Raw genomic sequence first — 18977 nt, 5'->3', positions numbered from 1 at the left:
CATCTCGCGCTGGCGTTTCCTCATGCCTCTGGACGATGATCCGCTTGCCACCGGCGCGACGTTAAGGTCGATGGTCACCGGTGCAGGCTTGGAAGGGGCCACGATGCTCACCTCTGGCGAGCATTCCCCGGAGAAGCAGCTGCCTTGCGAGTAGATGTGGAAGCCGGGAATCAACTGCGTGCAAGACGTGCGCGGCGACTCTGGCAACATCATCCGAGGATATGTTGACGAGCCCGTGCTCGCCGCGGCTGCGGCAACGGTGACGTTGACAAGCCCGTGCTGGCTAGGGTTTACCCCTAGGTACAACAAGGCCTCCATCGTTGCCGCCTTCACCTGGGCATTGGTGTCTTCCTGCTGCGCGGCGGCAGCTGCCTCTCCCCTTGCATCCTGCGCGTGCCTCCGGCCCTTCCTCTTGGCCGACTCCACGGTCCGCTCATCGGGCGTCAACTCCTTCTTCTTCTTGGGCAGCGCGAGCCTCGCCTCTGGCTTTGGGGCGGCGACGGACGAGGCCATTGAGGCGATGGCGGCGGCGGCCTGAAAGTCGGCGTTCATGGCGATGGGAGCGGGCGCGGGAGAGAGCGGGAGAGATTGGAGAAAATGGAGGGAAAAGGTGGCCCCTTTGTCACCGACTTGCGGGCGAGGGAGGAAACTAGGTGTGCGCTGCGCGTGTCCGCTTCGTGGCCACGCCGACGTAAATCAGGCTTAAAATTGGATCGAAAATGGATCGGTAGGCGGACAAAAAGCAAATGCGTGTCCGTTTGAATCGGCGCGTTAGGTCAACTTTTTGTCAACAAACGACAGCGGACGAAATGGATCATTCCATTAGAATTAGTATTAGAGTCGTTCTAAAACTAAACCCATACAAGAGCAAGTATAATAAAGTGAGTTCGACCCATCAGCTGCCTGCCCTACCAAGATCCAAGGTAGTTTTGATTAGTATTAGGTCGATTCGATCCATTAGTAATTCCGATCCATTAGTAATTCCCATACAAGAGCAGGTGATCCATTAGTATTAGGTCGATTCGATCTAAGGGGAGGAGAGGAGAGACCGAGAGAGGCGGGTGGTTTTGACCCTGTGCCCCGGGACGTCGCCAGCAATTCCGCAAGGCAAAGCTGCCGCAGCCGACCAAACACGAAGGCAATCGATTTGGGCAGGGGGGCGAACCCCGAGCCATCGCCACCAGCACGGCTGCGCCCTCCGAGACATGAATGCGGGGGGCCGCGAATTTCAACTCGCAGCTCGCATCGACCTACCCATCCACCCCCAATGGCGACCGACCCATTACATATTTCCTACGTATATTTTAACAAGGAAAGTGTCATCAACTTCAACTTGCATCTGTAGCTGTAAACTGGCTCTCATATGTACAGTTGAGCTCGACGGGTGCCGTTGCGGCTACTCCGTCCACCACAATCCAATCTAATTTTCGCCTACAATTTTTCCTCCATGATTCGCTTGGGCCAAGGGGAAATTCGCTTCGCAAGCTTCGCCGCCTTTCTCTTCCGAAGACGGGGTCCGGTTTGCGCGGCAGAGTACGGTTCCGGGTTCAGGTAATGCCCCTAAACCTGTAGAGAGAGTGCGTGAGCGCTCCGCTGAAAATAGATTGATAATGGATAATGCAACAAAGAGACAGAATCACAGAAGGATGGTAGTGGAACAGTTTGAATACCTGTCTTCGCCTCCGGTGTTGAAAAGCATAGCAGGAGCGCGCTATGACGTAACACGGAAGGAAGAACCCCGCGAACTGAAGAATCGCCTGAAATGAGGGGGAAATATTTAGTCAGTTTGATGTGAAAGCATAATGCCGAGATCGCATAAAGGTGAACAATGTGATAGCGAAGTAGGTCATGTAGACTCACGCTGAACAACACCGTCGCATCTTGTAGCATGCTAACATCTCGCACGATCACGATTACATGGCGGATGAGCAAAAGGACCATCAGCTGCCGCAGAAATCAGCATTATTATTCACCCTTCAGGACTAATGAAGATAGGCTTACTAAGAAAAGGTTTTGTGTAACACACAATTAGAGCAATAGACCGGCAGCATGTGGCGCCACTTGAATTTGAGGTCATGCAGTCATCAAATTCAGCGTTCAGCAGCTGCTGCTCCGCGATGGCGATCGCCAGGAAATGGGAGTCATGGGGATCAATTCGTCCAACCCAGCTTGGCCTGGTTATAAACAAACAGCCATTACTTCAGAACATGCAGAACTGCATTCTTCAGTTGACAGAATATAAATAGTTTCCACAATTTCAATTGACAGAATATAAATAGTTTCCACAACTATGAAACATGGTATCAGTAAGTACCTAAGATCCATGCCCATTTCATCTGAACAACACTTGGTTGGAGGGAGAACATAGTTCGGAGAGTAAACCTGTATCAAAAACAAACATAAGCCGACTCTGAAAGACTCTGCTGACAAATACAGAACATGGTGAAAAACCAGTAGTGACGTTTTATTTTTTTTGCTTCTGCCATGCGGTTGGCCTGAATTGGACTGCTGATAGTTCATAAATTGAACTACAACTAAAAATAATTTTAGTAGCATGCCATCACCTAGAAATGTGAAAATGCAATGCAATATGAGCATAGTACATTACTCTACAGGGGTGGATAGTCTTTCTCGTAACTGAAAAACCAGAAATGCCCACCTGGTTGCAGATTTCGCATGTGATGTTCCCCTTCTTGTCGCACCACCTCTGTATGCACTTCCGGTGCGCGAACTGCATACAACCAACGTCGGTTGACCAGCACCACACGGTTAGCATTTTGGTTTGCTCATATCATATCATAAGATAATCTCAGGTCACATGTCACTTTGCTCAGGAGATAATCCCAGGTCACATGTAAAACGACTTGAAGGAAAACAGCCCATTATCTGACAGCTGGAAAGAGGAGGCAATAATTTGGATGGATAAACATGGACCAGTCACTGCTAATTCGACTGTTCGTTCGTGTCTGCAGAAAAGAACAATCGGAGATCGCACTGTTCTGTTTTGGACTCTGTGGTAACAGAGTATGTTTCGTTGCGCGTTAAGAACAATCATTTGGCAATCTGAACAGAGCTTTCGTTGCTCCTAGTTAATCACACTAGGCTCCAGTCTGGAGAGGTTTCGACAATAGAAACACTACCCCGAAAAAGATGGAGCGAAAAAATATTGTGATAGCATTACCAAGCATCATGGCAAATTTCAGCAAAAAGAACAAAAAGAGGCCTGCAAATTGCAAAGCGCAGACCACTGCTGCCTGAAGGAAAACATCAGGGAACGGATTGAACCAATAATCTAAGATGAAACACCTAGGAATCTGCCCATCACTTTGAAGAATATAGTAGCAAATAAACATCAGATTTCCACTTGCGTACCACAGCTCCTCAACAAGCAGGAAAAAAGAAGCGTCCTCCTGCAGAGATTGGGAGGAGGAAAGAAGGGAAGAGAGGGGGGGGGGGGGGGGGGGTGACCTTGAGCGTGCCAGTGCAGGCGCAGGGGGAGTCCATGGCGGCCTCGTCCCCCTCCTCCTGGCATATCCGGCACTCTATCGCCCCCTTGACGTCCACCCGGACCACCACCTCCACCTGCCCTTCGCCGCCGGCGACCTTCTCCACGCGCGCCATCTCCCCTCTCCCCCTCGCCGAGTAGCTCGCTCGCGTCCCTGGAACAGAGCGGAGCAGAGCAGGTGGAGAATGAGCCAAAAGGCGGGGCCTTTTTCTAAGCTCCGTCCCAGGACAACAACTCCAAAGAACAAGAGCGAGAGAGGGGAGAAGACTACCAGGCCAGGCGCCGAGGAGTATACTGCTTCTCTCTCTCCTTGCTTCGCTGCTAGTAGCGTAGGAGTATTTTAGTAGCACTCCATCATTTTTGTGGGGATTTTACTCCTCCGCCTACTGCAGCTTAGGTTGCGGTTTGTTGGCTTGCGGCGTCGAATGATGAGCCAGTGATTGGGTTCGTGGGGTTAGTGGACACCGGGTAACTCCCACTGGGCGGGGCGGCTAGTGGGAGATGAGACGATATTGACGCTCGTGCCTGCGGCTTTCGTTACCCGCCTGCTCTGCTGCCTCTTTCAACCACATTTTGTCATTCACACACGCTCACACGATTGATCAGGCCCCTTTAACTTTGCTCACCCGTATCGATCGAACAAGACCGTTTTATGGTGTTGAAATTTAGTGCCAAGCCATAAACACATTTTTGTGGAGTTTGTCTGTAAATGGCATCATTGGTTTATTTTTCGGGTTTGCTATTCATCAATTGCTTGAACTTATTTCAGTTGGGTTCGTCGATTCTATGGAGGGGAGAGGCAATGCACGAGGCCGATGACGGAGGCGAGCTCGAGGGTTCGTAGTGCGGGTGAGAGGGCATTTTAGGATTCATTTTCCGATTGGATTAGACATAGCCCTCGTCCGGAGACGGGGATGACGCGACGAGTGGCAGCAAGGCTTGTCGCGGTGGTTGGGGATAGGAATGGAAGCGAGCGACTGGGTGACGACATGAGGCGGGGAGAGAGGACGCGCCGCTACGATTTCAGGAAGAAAAAGATAATACAACCATTCGACTCTTATCTAACGGCTTAGAGCAGTCTCTTGCAAATCAACTTACCCATATCTTTTTTTAGCCAATGGTCCAAAAATGTGCCCCTTGTTTTGTTTCTAGAGTGTCCTATAGAGAAGTAGGTGTTAAATTACATAACCATGATGTTAGAGCATATTTCTTCATGTATAGTTTTAGCAATTGATAACAATCTCTATGGGCTAATGGTCGCCTTGAGTTATATCCGAAGGATTTGTCTATAGACACTTCATGAAGTCCATCTATTGGTTTCAAGGAGTTTATATGGGGACCAAGGTGGCATTCAAGGTTTTATTTAAAGATTGGTCATAGAGAAGATAAGATACAAGGTTGATCTAGACTAAGTTAAAGAGTGAATCAAGTTGATAAACACACAAAGCGTACAAGATGTATCGAGAGGGATCAAATGGTCCCATGATAAGGTAAGCATTGTCCATTACGCTTTGTGTACTAACCCATGGTCTACGTGAGATTTCTATGTGGGGTTAGGCATGTTTTCATGGGTTTGCATCAAAAGGAAGATCTCATATGACCCATGGAGGATGACATCAAGTGGTAATCATCATCAAGATTGTGGTGTGCAAGTTCAAGTGGAGCATCACGAAGAGATCATTCTTGAAGCTTGTCGTCCATTGTGGTGGTAATGAACTTGTGAAGATGTGCTGAAGAGTGGCTCACCCATAGTGGAGTATGCGGGAGCAATCTACTAGTCTTCATCGAGCCGACGCAATCAAGAAAGGCGGTCCATCTTACAACATCGTCATCATTTAGCTCAAGTGGACTATGCACAAGGCAAAGGTTTTTCATCGATAGGTTTTCTATTTTGCCAGTCTTAGTGTGTTATTTGGGAGACCGGGTTATAGGATCGATTGTCATACTATCAAGGGGGGCTCTCAAGTGAGTAGCTTGATCGTATCATTCGTTGAGAACTCAAACCGTTGCATTATTGGCATCACCATATTTATTGGTTCTTGGTTGGCTTTTCTCTATGTGGGTTCTTGAGCTTATGGTCATCTTCATGACAAGCTCGAGTTCATCGAAAACGAAGTCCATATGCATCTTCTATGATGTTTTCGATGTTGGACTTTTTGCCGGTTTTTCATTCATAAAGGTTTCCCATCTCTATATAATTGGCATTTTCATACTGCCTCTTCTTAATATTACCAATCGCTGTTTGGATAGTACTTGTCATATTCTATCCAACAAGATTGAGTTTGCTCAATTCGGAGCTCGTATGCGTAAGTTATGGCAAATTTAGTGCTATGGTTGTTTTTCTCTGATCACGAGGTAGTATCGCTAGGTACCACGGTAGTACTGCATAAGCGGTACTTCCGCTATGTACTACCTCTGCTACTTCCGCTTATATTTTGCTCTCTGGATATCTCACTCCTTCGACCGGAGTAGAACGGTAATTATAGGCGGAAGTACAGCTCTCAGCGGTAGTACCGCTCGTGGTGTGCAGTAGTACCGTTTCGGCGGCGCTAACGCCTCATTGTTTCTACTATTTGCATACTTTTCCCTAGAACTACCGCACTAAGAGGTAGTACGGCTCAGGCAAGCGGTAATACCGCTTGTGCATGGCCAGTGCACATAACAGTTGGATTTGGGGAGACCCATTTGCGAGGGTCTTCTTCCCCAATGGTTTTCAACTCTTGAGCTCGCGTTCTTCCACCATTGTTGACCTTCTTCAAGCTTGCTAACTCTCAATCCATCCAATGATTCTTGCTAGTTCTTGAGAGAAAAGAGAGAGGAGATCTAGATCGACATTTCCACCAATCACTTTCTCCTTTATGTGAGGGGAACCCTTTGGATCTAGATCTTGGAGTTCTTTGTGAGCTCCTTGTTCTTACTCTCATATTCCTCTATAGGTTTTGCTGGTGTGGAGGGATTTGAGTGTGAGGGACTTGAACACTTCGTGTGTTTTTGCCATTGCATTACTTGCATCGTTTGAGTTCTCCATGGTGATACGTAGAAGTGAAAAGTTGAGAAGCTTATTACTCTTGGGTGCTCGGTACCCTAGAGCTTATTCATCTAGGATGTTTTGGCACCCTATACGGTTGGTGGTGCCTCGGAGCACAATCATTATGGTGTAAAGATCCAGGCAAGCGTAGGGACCTCCAGTTAGGTTGTGGAGATTGCCCCGAGCATTTTGTACGGGTTCCAATGACCGCCCCCAAGGGTTGCCAAAGTGTACGGGTTTGGTGACTGCCCCAAGGGTTGCCATTTGTACGGGTTCGGTTACCGCCCTCAAGGGTCCCTTAGTGGAATCACGACATCTTGCATTATGCTATGGAGTGAGAAGATTATGGTGGCCCTAGTGGCTTCTTAGGGGGCATTGTGCCTCCACATCGCTCCAAGCAGAGATTAGCATCCGCAAGGGTGTGAACTTCAGGATACATCATCGTCTCCTCGTGCATCAGTTGTCTCTTACCCGAGCCCTTTACTTATGCACTTTACTTTGTGATAGCCATATTGTTTCTTGTTATATATCTTGCTATCACTTAGTGGTTTATCTTGCTTAGCATAAGTTTTTGGTGCACATAGGTGAGCCTAGTTGTTTTAGGTTTTGTGCTTGACTAATTAAACGTTAGTTTTACTCCACATTTGTTCAAGCCTAAAATGTAATTATTTTAAAGCGCCTATGCACCCCCTTCTAGGCGACGTCCATGTCCTTTCACATGGTAACTAGGTCGTAAGAAGTAGATTCTAAATCGGGTCAGTAGGTTTCATGGAATAGTGACGTAGTGCATGAGGCCGAAGATGGAGGCGGGGTTGATGGTTTATAGTGCCGGTGCGGGGGCCTTTTTGTATTACATTGCTAGTCAGATTAGATGGACCCTCGTCCGAGGCTTGTACGATGCAACTACCAACAGCCAGGCGAGTCGTCGCAATTGAAGGAGGGGAAGGGAGGCAAGTTGAAGGCGAACTAGCGAGGGAGGAGAGTTTAGGGCTGGCGGAGCGAACATGCATACTTTGTTTTGATGAAAAATAGTGATTGAAGGATGAAGAACATAGTCCAACCATTCGAATTTTATCTAATGGCTCTCAGCGATCTCTTGCAAATCGACTAACAGAGATCTTTTTTAGGCAACTGGCAAATATTCGCCCCCTTTTATCTTGCGGAGTGTCATAGGAAGAAGTAGGTTTTAAATCCTTAACCATGCGAACTAGTTGATACTTGTGATCTGTGTTGGATTTTTCGTGAAGAGGAACGAAAAATTGCACCACAATACGGGTAAGTATTTCCCTCACTTAAGAAATCATGGTTTATCGAACCAATTGGAATATCAATCCTCAACCGTCTTCAATGACTGCACACAAAAGAGCAAACAACTTGCACCCAACACGGGCAAGAGGGTTTCCAATCCCCTTGATCTCGTTATTTGCAAGCAAGTGGGGTGTTTAGATAATTTTAAATTGCAAAACAAAATAGAAGACACATAAAGGCAACAAGGTAAAGATAAGTTTTGTAAATATATAAGTGAACATTCATGGGGACCATAGTGTTCCCTAATGGAATCTCTCATGAAAACAACATACGATGGGTAAACAAATTACTGTTGGGCAATTGACAGAAAAGCGAATATTTATGCGATGTTCACGACAATGATCATGTGTATATATGCATCACGTCCATAAGAAAATAGGATGACTCATGCGTGCACCTACAACTATTACTCCACTTCAAGAGCGCTTCTATGCTTGCCTCTCTACGTATTAAGTTCATGACAAAGAGAGTAATGCTTGGAGAATGATGACATGATGTAGAGAAAGTAAACTCAATCAATATGAATAAACCCCACCGTTTTATCCTTAGTAGCAACAACATAAAGACGTATCTTGTCCCCTTCTGTTAGTGGGATATAGAAACCCGCCAGGTTGAACCCGCTACAACGCACCCCTCTCACTAAAGAACTATCAATCTACTTGGCCAAAGCAATTCAACAGATTAGAGAGATTTACGAAGCTATGATGATCATGCAATTCAGAATCATAATAATCAGAGGTGACTCAAATACTTTTCATAAATAATTTGAACATAAACCCACAATTCGTCGGATCCCAACAAAAGCACCATATAAAAGTACTACATCAGATAGATCAAAGCAAAGATGCGATGATTATTGTATCGAAGATCAAAAGAGAGATATAGACATCTAGGTACTAACTATGGACCCATAGGTTTCTGGTGAACTACTCACACATCATCATGAGGGCAGCAAGATTGATGAAGAAGCCCTCCGTGGTCGATCCCCCCTCCGAGAGGGTGTCGGAACGGATCTCCAGATAAGATCACCGCGGAACAGAGACTTGTGGCAGCTAAAAAAGTGTTTCACGATATCCTTTAGGGTTTTTGGATTATATGTTTATTTATAGACCAGAGAACGAGGGTAGGACGACCACCAGGGAGGGACAAGCCATCAGGGCGTGCCGAGCGCCCTCGTCGCGCCCCGTTAGCTTGTGCCTTCGTGTGGCTCCCGGTCTTATCCCGAGGCTTCCATGTTTTCTTTTGATCCAAAAAATCATAAAAAAGTTTTGGGGCAATTGGACTTCGTTTGGTACTATAAACCTGAAAACTAAAAAATACGCAAAAAACATCAACCGACACTAGTTACTGGGTCAATAGGTTAGTGCTCAAAAATAATATAAATTGATAACTTATTACTCAAAAAGTATCCTAGAATGATAATATAAGAGCATGGAACAATAAAAATTATAGGTATGTTGGAGATGTATCACTAATCTGCAAGAAGCAAGTACTAAATCCGGCCACTCAGTTTCGTGGAAGAGAGAGAGATCACACAGGGTCAAATATGGAGGTGGGCTCGATGTTTGATAGTGCGGGTGTGGGAGACTCTTTGTAATTTCTTTCTAGTCGGAGTAAACGGACCCCTCTCGAGAGGCGGGTATGACATAACGAGAAACACTCAGGCGTGTCATCGCAGCCCAACAAGGGGAAGGGAGGCGAGTCGATGGTGAATGACTAGAAGAGGAGACACTCAATCCGGCAGAGAGGATGTGGCCACTGCGGTTTGAGGAAGAATAACAGTTTGAGGAAGAAGAAGATGATCTAACCATTCAATGTTTTTTTAACGGCTCACATCGGTCCCTTGCAAATCGACAGTCTCAAATTGTTTTTTCATGGAACCTCAAGTATGGCGTCCCTTTATTTTATTTTCTTGTGGAGTGTGGTAGGACGGGGTAGGTTTTAAATTCTTAACCATGGTAGGTCGTAAGGAGCAGGTTCAAATTTGCGTGAGTCGATTCCATGTAACATAGAAGAAACACATGAGACCGAAGACGAAGGCGGGCTCGAGGGTTGACAATGCGGGTGGGGTGCCTTTCTCTATTTTTTTGACAGGATTATACGGAGCCCTTGTCAGGGGGGGGGACGACATAACGAGCAAGAGTGAGTCGTGTGGTTGCATCCAATGGAGAGGAAGGGAGGCGGTCTCGAGGCAAACGGCTAGAGGAGGAAAGGTTTGGGCCGGGAGAGAGAACATGCATGCTATAGTTTGAGGAACGGTAATGGTTGGAGGAGGAAGAAGGTATTCCAACCATTCAATTTTTATATAATAGCTCAAAGTGGTTTCTTGCAAATCGATCGAAGCATATCTTTTCTAGGCAACCGCCAAATATGGCCCCTTTTCTTGTGGTGTGTCGTAGGAAGAATTAGATTTTAAATCCTTAACCATGGTAACTAGGCCATAAGAATATAGGATCTAAATCAGGTCAGTTGGTTTTGAGGAATGGTGAGACGATGTAGGAGGCCATAGGTGAAGGTGGGCTCGAGGGTTGAAAGTGCGGGTGGGGGAGACTTTTTGTATTTCATTCTCGATTAGAACAGATGACACATTGCCGAAGGCGGGTACGACACGACGAGCAACGATGTGCCATGTTATCCCAGCCGAAGGAGAGGGAGGGACGCAAGTTGAAGGCGAACGGCCGAAGGACGAGAACGGGTGCGCCATGATTTGAGGAATAAGAACATAACCACACAATTTAAATTTTATCGAACGGCTATAAGCGATCTCTTGGAAATCGGCTAAGCGAGTCTTCTTTAGGCAACCGTCAAATATGCATCCCCTTTTTCTTTATTTGGAGTGTGGTAGGAAGAAGTAGGTTTTTAATCCTTAACCGTGGTAACTAGGCCATAAGAAGGAGGTTCCAAATCCAGTCAGTCAGTTTCTTGTAACAGAGAGGCAACACAAGGGGTGAAATACAGAGGTGGGCTCATTGGTTTGACAATGCGGGTGTGATACCCTTTTTGTATTTCATTTCTTGTTGTATTAGATGGACCGTGATACGTCTCCAATGTATCTATAATTTTTGATGGTTCCATGCTATTATCTTGTCAACTTTGGATGTTTTATATGCATGAACATGCTATTTTATATCTTTTTTGGGACTAACCTATTAACTCAGTGCCAAGTGTTAGTTTCTGTTTTTTCCGTGTTTTTAGCCCATTTTCAGACAGAGTCCAAATGGAATGAAACTTTACGATGATTTTTTTTGGACCAAAAGAGACCCCCGAAGCTTTGGAAGAAGGCCAGATGGGCCACGAGGGATTCACAAGCCCTCACTCCGCCACCACCCCCGGGTGGTGGCGAGCAGGCTTGTGACCTCCTCGTGGGCCCAACCGACGTAATTCCATCGCCATAAATTCCTATAAATTCAGAAACCTCCAGAAAGAAACCTAGACCGGGAGTTCCGCCGTCGCAAGCCTCTGTAGCCACCAAAAACCAATCTGGAGCCCGTTCTGGCACCCTGCCGGAGGGGGAGTCCATCTCCGGTGGCCATCTTCATCATCCCGGCGATCTCCATGACGAGGAGGGAGTAGTTCTCCCTCGGGGCTGAGGGTATGTACCAGTAGCTATGTGTTTGATCTCTCTCTCTCGTGTTCTTGAGATGTATTGATCTCGATGTACCATGGGCTTTGCTACTATAGTTGGATCTTATGATGTTCTTCCCCCTCTCCCTCTTGTAATGAATTGAGTTTCCCCTTTGGAGTTATCTTATCAGATTGAGTCTTTGAGAACACTTGATGTATGTCTTGCACGTGTCTATCTGCTGTGATCAACTTGCGGGTTTGTGACAATTGGGGACCTATGCATATGGGTTGGCACACGTGGATTCATGTGAGTACTTGATGTATGTTTTGGTGATCAACTTGCGGGTTCGTGACATTGGGAACCTATGCACAGGGGTTGGCACACGTTTTGACTCTCTGGTAGAAACTTCGGGGCACTCTTTGAAGTTCTATGTGTTGGTTGAATAGATGATTCTAAGATTGTGTGATGCATATCGTATAATCATACCCACGGATACTTGAGGTGACAATGGAGTATCTAGGTGACATTAGGGTCTTGGTTGATATGTATCTTAAGGTGTTATTCTAGTACGAACTCTATGATAGATCGATCAGAAAGAATAACTTTGTGGTGGTTTCGTACCCGACAATAATCTCTTCGTTTGTTCCCAGCTATTAGTGACTTTGGACTGACTCTTTGTTGCATGTTGAGGGCTAGTTATATGATCCAATTATGTTATCATTGTTGAGAGAACTTCACTAGTGAAAGTATGAACCCTAGGCCTTGTTTCCACGCATTGCAATACCGTTCGTGCTCACTTTTACCATTTGTTACCTTGCTGTTTTTGTAATTTCAGATTACAAAAACCTATATCTACCATCCATATTGCACTTGTTTCACCATCTCTTCGCCGAACTAGTGCACCTATACAACTTACCATTGTATTGGGTGTGTTGGGGACACAAGAGACTCTTTGTTATTTGGTTGCAGGGTTGCTTGAGAGAGACCATCTTCATCCTACGCCTCCTGCGGATTGATAAACCTTAGGTCACCCACTTGAGGGAAAATTGCTACTGTCCTACAAACCTCTGCGCTTGGAGGCCCAACAACGTCTACAAGGAGAAGGTTGCATAGTAGACATCAAGCTCTTTTCTGGCGCCGTTGCAGGGGAGGCTAGGTAAGCGGCAGTAACATCCCGTCAACGAAGCTCTTTTCTGGTGCCGTTGCCGGGGAGGCTAGGTAAGCGGCAGTCACCTCCCGTCAACGAAGCTCTTTTCTGGCGCCGTTGCAGGGGAGGTTAGCGCTTGAAGGTATATCTTTAGATCTTGCAATCGAATCTTTTTGTTTCTTGTTCTTTCGCTAGAAAACTACAAAAAATGGAACTGAGGATGCCTCATATGCTCCATCTTTTCAATGTCTTTCGTGAGCATGATGGGAAGGAAAATTGTGCTCAAGTGCTGAAAGAAGAATTACATAGAATGCTTGGCATAGAATATGTGAATGATGAGCATGATTGCAATGTTGTTAGAATGAATTCTTTGAATACCCATGATGCTAATGATATGCAAAGCCACAAGCTTGGGGATGCTATATTTGATAAAGATGATCTTTTTAGTTCTTCCACTTTGAATGATCAAAATCATTTTGATGAAAGCATGCCCCTATCTATGATGATTATTGTGAGGATACTTATGCTTTAAATAAGAAGGATGATAAAACTTGTCATACTTTCGAAAACCCCTTTGCTAAACCTTGCTTTTTCATTGTGGACATAATTTGTAGTGCTCAAGTCTTTCACGATACTCCCACTACTATTCTTGAGAATAGATTTCCTTATGTGGAGAGTAGTAAAATTTCTATGCTTGTAGATCATGAAAAGAATGCTTTAGATGCTGGTTATATTGTTGAATTAATTCATGATGCTACTTAAAATTACTATGAGAGAGGATCATATGCTTCTACTTATTGCAATAGTATCAAGCTTCCTCTCCATATGTTGAAATTTTGAAGCTATGCTTGTTTTGCCTTCCTATGCTAGTTGATTCTTGCTCCAATAAATTGTTTGATCACAAAATACCTATGCATAGGAAGTGGGTTAGACTTAAATGTGCTATCCATTTGCTCCATGATGCTCTCGTTGTGTTTCAATCCTTACCTTTTATGTGAGCATCATTGAAATCAATGCCTAGCTAAGGGCGTTAAACTATAGCGCTTGTTGGGAGGCAACCCAATGAATAAATTTTTCTTTGCTTTTTGCTTCCTGTTTTGTTTTCTCCACACCATCATAATTCTGTTATGATTGTGTCTTTTGTGTTTCTTTTTGTGTTTGTGCGAAGCAAAACCGTTATGATTAGTCTTGGTGATGATTGTTTGATCATGCTGGAAAAAGACAGAAACTTTCTTCTCACGAAAAGAATTTTCATTTTTATTCTGTAAGAGATTTTGAGTTGATTATTTTTTATGATGATTTCTATGCAATTTCTTCAGACTTTAGTAATTTTTCAGATTTGGTTAAGTACCAGAGGTATACGAAATATACAGATTGCTACAGACTGGTCTGCTGTTAACAGATTTTGTTTTTGTTGTGTTGGTTGCTTATTTTGATGAAACTATGGATAGTATCGGGGGGTATTAGCCATGGAAGATTGAAAATACAGTAACACAACATCAGCATAAGTAGAATTTAAGTTTGCTACAGTACCTAAGGAAGTGGTGGTTTGCTTTCTCATCCTAATGTTATCACGAGTTTCTGTTTAAGTTTCGTGTTGTGAAGTTTTCATGTTTTGGGTGAAGTTCTTATGGACAAAGGGATAAAGAGTGGCAAGAGCTCAAGCTTGGGGATTCCCAAGGCACCCCAAGAGATTCAAGGATGCCGTAAAAGCCTAAGCTTGGGGATGCCCCGGGAAGGCATCCCCTCTTTCGTCTTCAATCCATCGGTAACGTTACTTGGGGCTATATTTTTATTCACCACATGTTATGTGTTTTTGCTTGGAGCGTCTTGTATCATAGGAGTCTTTTATTTTTGTTGTGTCACAATCATCCTTGCTGCACACCTAGAGAGAGAGACATGCACTCACCGTGATTTTGTCGAGCTTCACTTATATCCTTTGGTAGACAATTCAGCTCACATGTGCTTCACTTATATCTTTTGAGCTAGATACTTTTGCTCTATGTGCTTCACTTATATATTTTAGAGCGCAGTGGTGCGTGGCTTGGTAGTTGATCTATGCTTGGAAAGTAGTCTCAAAAGGGATAGTTATCCAAAGGGATACAAAAACTTCCACCTTCATGTGCATTGAATAGAAAGAGAAGCTTGATTCCTCTCAATTAGTTTTGAGATGTGGTTGTGGTAATATTTAAGTTATGTTAGTAAGGTGTTGTGGATCTAGAAATACTTGTGTTGAAGTTAGTGATTCCCGTAGCATGCACGTATGGTTAACCGCTATGTGATGAAGTCTGAGCATGATTAGTCTTTTGATTGTCATCCTTTGTGTGGCGGTCGGGATCGCGCGATGGTTTATACCTACCAACCCTTCCCCTAGGAGTATGCGTTGAATGCTTTGTTTCGATTACTAATAAAACTTTTGCAACAAGTATATGAGTTCTTCATGACTAATGTTGAGTCCATGGTTTGGATGCACTTTCACCTTCCACCATCACTATCTTCTTAGTGCCGTGCAACTTTCGCTGGTGCACAAAACCCACCATTAGCCTCCCTCAAAACAGCCACCGTACCTACCTACTATGGCTTTTTCAAAGTCATTCCGAGATATATTGCCATGCAACTACCACCATGACATGTGCCACCACGTCTACATTGCCATTGCATGATCATAAGATAGCTAGCATGATGTTTTCATTGATGTCCATGCCATGCTAGATCGTTGTCATGGTACACTACCGAAGGCATTCCATATAGAGTCATTATTGCTCTAAGTTTTGAGTTGAAAGTGTGATGATCATCATTAATGGAGCATTGTCCCATGTGAGGAAATAAAAGAGGCCAAAGATGCCCACCAAAATAAAAAAATAAAAAAAGGCCAAAGAGCCCACCAAAAAAAAGAGAGAAAAAGAGAGAAGGGACAATGCTACCACCTTTCCACACTTGTGCATATTAAGCAGCATGATCTTCATGATTGAGAGTCTCTCGTTTTGTCACCACCATATAGCTAGTGGGAAATTTTCATTATATAACTTGGCTTGTATATTCCAATGATAGGCTTCCTCAAAATTGCCTTAGGTCTTCGTGAGCAAGCAAGTTGGATGCACACCCACTAGTTTTCTTTAAGAGCTTTCACATACTCTTAGCTCTAGTGCATCATTTGTATGGCAATCACTACTCATTCACATTGATATCTATTGATGAGCATCTACACAGCTCATTGATATGCCTAGTTAATGTGATTATCTTCTCCTTTTTTGTCTTGCAACCTCCACCACACTCCACACCATCTATAGTGCTAAAACCATGGCTCACGCTCATGTATTGCGTGAGAGTTGAAAAGGTTTGAGAAAGTAAAGGTGTGAAACAATTACTTGGCCAATACCGGGGTTGTGCATGATTTAAATTCGTTGTGCAATGATGATAGAGCATAGCCATACTATATGCTTTTGTAGGGATAACTTTCTTTTGGCCTTGTTATTTTGAAAGTTCATGATTACCTTGCTAGTTTGCTTGAATTATTATTGTTTCCACGTCAATAGCAAACTATTGTTTTGAATCTAATGGATCTGAATATTTATGTCACGTGAGAGAAGTTACAAAGTACAACTATGCTAGGTAGCATGCAACATCAAAAATTTATTCTTTATCACTTCCCTACTCGAGGACGAGCAGGAGTTAAGCTTGGGGATGCTTGATACGTCTCCAACGTACCTATAATTTTTTATGGTTCCATGCTATTATCTTGTCAACTTTGGATGTTTTATATGCATGAACATGCTATTTTATATCTTTTTTGGGACTAACCTATTAACTGAGTGCCAAGTGCCAGTTTCTGTTTTTTCCGTGTTTTTGGCCCATTTTCAGACGGAGTCCAAATGGAATGAAACTTTACGATGATTTTTTTGGACCAAAAGAGACCCCCGAAGCTTTGGAAGAAGGCCAGATGGGCCATGAGGGAGTCACAAGCCCTCACTCCGCCACCACCCCCCCGGTGGTGGCGAGTAGGCTTGTGACCACCTCGTGGGCCCAACCGGCGTAATTCCACCGCCATAAATTCCTATAAATTCAAAAACCTCTAGAAAGAAACCTAGATCGGGAGTTCCGCCGCCGCAAGCCTCTGTAGCCACCAAAAACCAATCTGGAGCCCGTTCTGGCACCCTGTCGGAGGGGGAATCCATCTCCGGTGGCCATCTTCATCATCCCGACGATCTCCATGACGAGGAGGGAGTAGTTCTCCCTCGGGGCTGAGGGTATGTACCAGTAGCTATGTGTTTGATCTCTCTCTCTCTCTCTCTCTCGTGTTCTTGAGATGTCTTGATATCGATGTACCATGGGCTTTGCTACTATAGTTGGATCTTATGACGTTCTTCCCCCTCTCCCTCTTGTAATGAATTGAGTTTCCCCTTTGGAGTTATCTTACCGGATTGAGTCTTTGAGAACACTTGATGTATGTCTTGCACGTGTCTATCTGCTGTGATCAACTTGCGGGTTTGTGACAATTGGGAACCTATGCATATGGGTTGGCACACATGGATTCATGTGAGTACTTGATGTATGTTTTGGTGATCAACTTGCGGGTTCGTGACATTGGGAACCTATGCACAGGGGTTGGCACACGTTTTGACTCTCTGGTAGAAACTTCGGGGCACTCTTTGAAGTTCTATGTGTTGGTTGAATAGATGATTCTGAGATTGTGTGATGCATATCGTATAATCATACCCACGGATACTTGAGGTGACAATGGAGTATCTAGGTGACATTAGGGTCTTGGTTGATATGTATCTTAAGGTGTTATTCTAGTACGAACTCTATGATAGATCGATCAGAAAGAATAACTTTGTGGTGGTTTCGTACCCGACAATAATCTCTTCGTTTGTTCCCCGCTTTTAGTAACTTTGGAGTGACTCTTTGTTGCATGTTGAGGTCTAGTTATATGATCCAATTATGTTATCATTGTTGAGAGAACTTCACTAGTGAAAGTATGAACCCTAGGCCTTGTTTCCACGCATTGCAATACCGTCCGTGCTCACTTTTACCATTTGTTACCTTGCTGTTTTTGTAATTTCAGATTACAAAAACGTATATCTACCATCCATATTGCACTTGTTTCACCATCACTTCGCCGAACTAGTGCACGTATACAACTTACCATTGTATTGGGTGTGTTGGGGACACAAGAGACTCTTTGTTATTTGGTTGCAGGGTTGCTTGAGAGAGACCATCTTCATCCTACGCCTCCCGCGGATTGATAAACCTTAGGTCACCCACTTGAGGGAAAATTGCTACTGTCCTACAAACCTCTGCGCTTGGAGGCCCAACAGCGTCTACAAGGAGAAGGTTGCGTAGTAGACATCAACCCCTCATCGGAGGCAAGCATGACGCAACAAGCAACGGTGAGGCATATGGTCGCAACCGAACAGGAGGAGGGGAGCCGAGTCGAGGGTGATTATCTAGAGGAGGAAAGGTTCAGGTTGGCACAGAGAACGTGCCCGCTGCGATTTGAGTAAGAATAACAGTTGGAGAAAGATGAAGATAATCCAACCATTCACTTTTTTTATTTATTCCCAAACTTGTCCCCTGCAAATCAACCGACGTAAATCATTTTTTCCATGCATCCTTCAAATATGTTGTCCCCTCCTTATTATTTTCTTGTACAATGTGATAGCATGAGGTAGGTTTTAAATCCTTAACCATGCTAACTGGATCGGAAGAAGTAGGTTCCCAACCGATCCAGTCAATTCTATGGAGGCGGGCTCGAGGATCAAAGATGAGGGCGAGGAGCCTTTTCCCATTTCATTTTCAATCGAATTAGAAGGAGCCAACGCCAGGTGCAAGGATAGTGTACCGAGCAACAAAACAGAGTGAGGCATGTTCTCGCAGTCGGGGGAGAGAAAGGGAAACAATATTGAGGTGAATAGTTGGAGGTGGAGAGGTCCGGGCTCGCAAAGAGAACACACGCACTACAGTTTGGGGATGAATAACAATTGTCGGCGAGGAAGATAATCCAACCAGTCGATTTTTATCTATCGATCTAGAGCGGTCCCTTGCAAATCACCGCCTCAAATTGTTTTTTCAGGCAACCGTTAAATATGGGGTCCCTTTATTTATGTCTCTTGTGGAGTGTCGTAGGAAGGTGTGTGTTTTAAATCCTTAGCCATGGTAATAACTAGGTCGGAATAAGTAGGTTCAAAATCAGGTCTGGTGATCCCCTTGAACAAGGGCAATGCTACAAAACCACTGGATGATAATGAACAAGCGTAAGTCGTCTCGTGAGCCGTCAGATTGCCCGACGTGTAGACGTTAGATGTGGTTAACGCAGAAAACGCACGCAACTGCTCGCAGTCAAATCCAAACACAACTCCTCTGCAACGAAGCTGCTCTGTGTCAATCTCACCTCATCATGGCGAATATGCCGACGGCATCGCAT

At 44.6% G+C, this 18977-nt stretch overlaps 1 protein-coding gene across 2 annotated transcripts; it reads right to left on the bottom strand.

The window, feature by feature from the left end:
- Positions 1 to 1302: 1302 nt before the first annotated feature.
- LOC123445072 lies at positions 1303 to 3976 on the bottom strand. 2 transcript variants are annotated; one of them, XM_045122001.1, is made up of 8 exons: positions 3777 to 3976; positions 3469 to 3659; positions 2660 to 2731; positions 2315 to 2382; positions 2027 to 2174; positions 1861 to 1944; positions 1671 to 1757; positions 1303 to 1566 (listed from the first exon to the last, which is right to left on the bottom strand). In XM_045122001.1, exons 2-8 carry the CDS (start codon positions 3619 to 3621, stop codon positions 1561 to 1563), a joined length of 618 nt encoding a protein of 205 aa, XP_044977936.1. In that variant the 5' UTR covers positions 3622 to 3659; positions 3777 to 3976; the 3' UTR covers positions 1303 to 1560. The 2 variants fall into 2 exon arrangements, with proteins under 2 accessions (XP_044977936.1, XP_044977935.1); XM_045122000.1 differs by having other exon boundaries at positions 3469 to 3976.
- Between the last annotated feature and the right edge of the window lie 15001 nt (positions 3977 to 18977).

This window comes from Hordeum vulgare, chromosome 3H, assembly GCF_904849725.1.
Source record: "Hordeum vulgare subsp. vulgare chromosome 3H, MorexV3_pseudomolecules_assembly, whole genome shotgun sequence".
Lineage (NCBI taxonomy): Eukaryota > Viridiplantae > Streptophyta > Magnoliopsida > Poales > Poaceae > Hordeum > Hordeum vulgare.
This window is presented reverse-complemented; position numbering and strand designations above follow the sequence as displayed.

Excerpts from the sequence above, each read along its gene's own strand:
- LOC123445072 (XM_045122000.1), bottom strand. The coding sequence starts at position 3,621 with ATGGCGCGCGTGGAGAAGGTCGCCGGCGGCGAAGGGCAGGTGGAGGTG. Across the intron at positions 2,175-2,314 it reads GAAATGGGCATGGATCTTAG|GCCAAGCTGGGTTGGACGAA; the intron begins GTACTTACTGAT and ends GTTTATAACCAG. Across the intron at positions 1,758-1,860 it reads ATGCGACGGTGTTGTTCAGC|GCGATTCTTCAGTTCGCGGG; the intron begins GTGAGTCTACAT and ends CCCTCATTTCAG.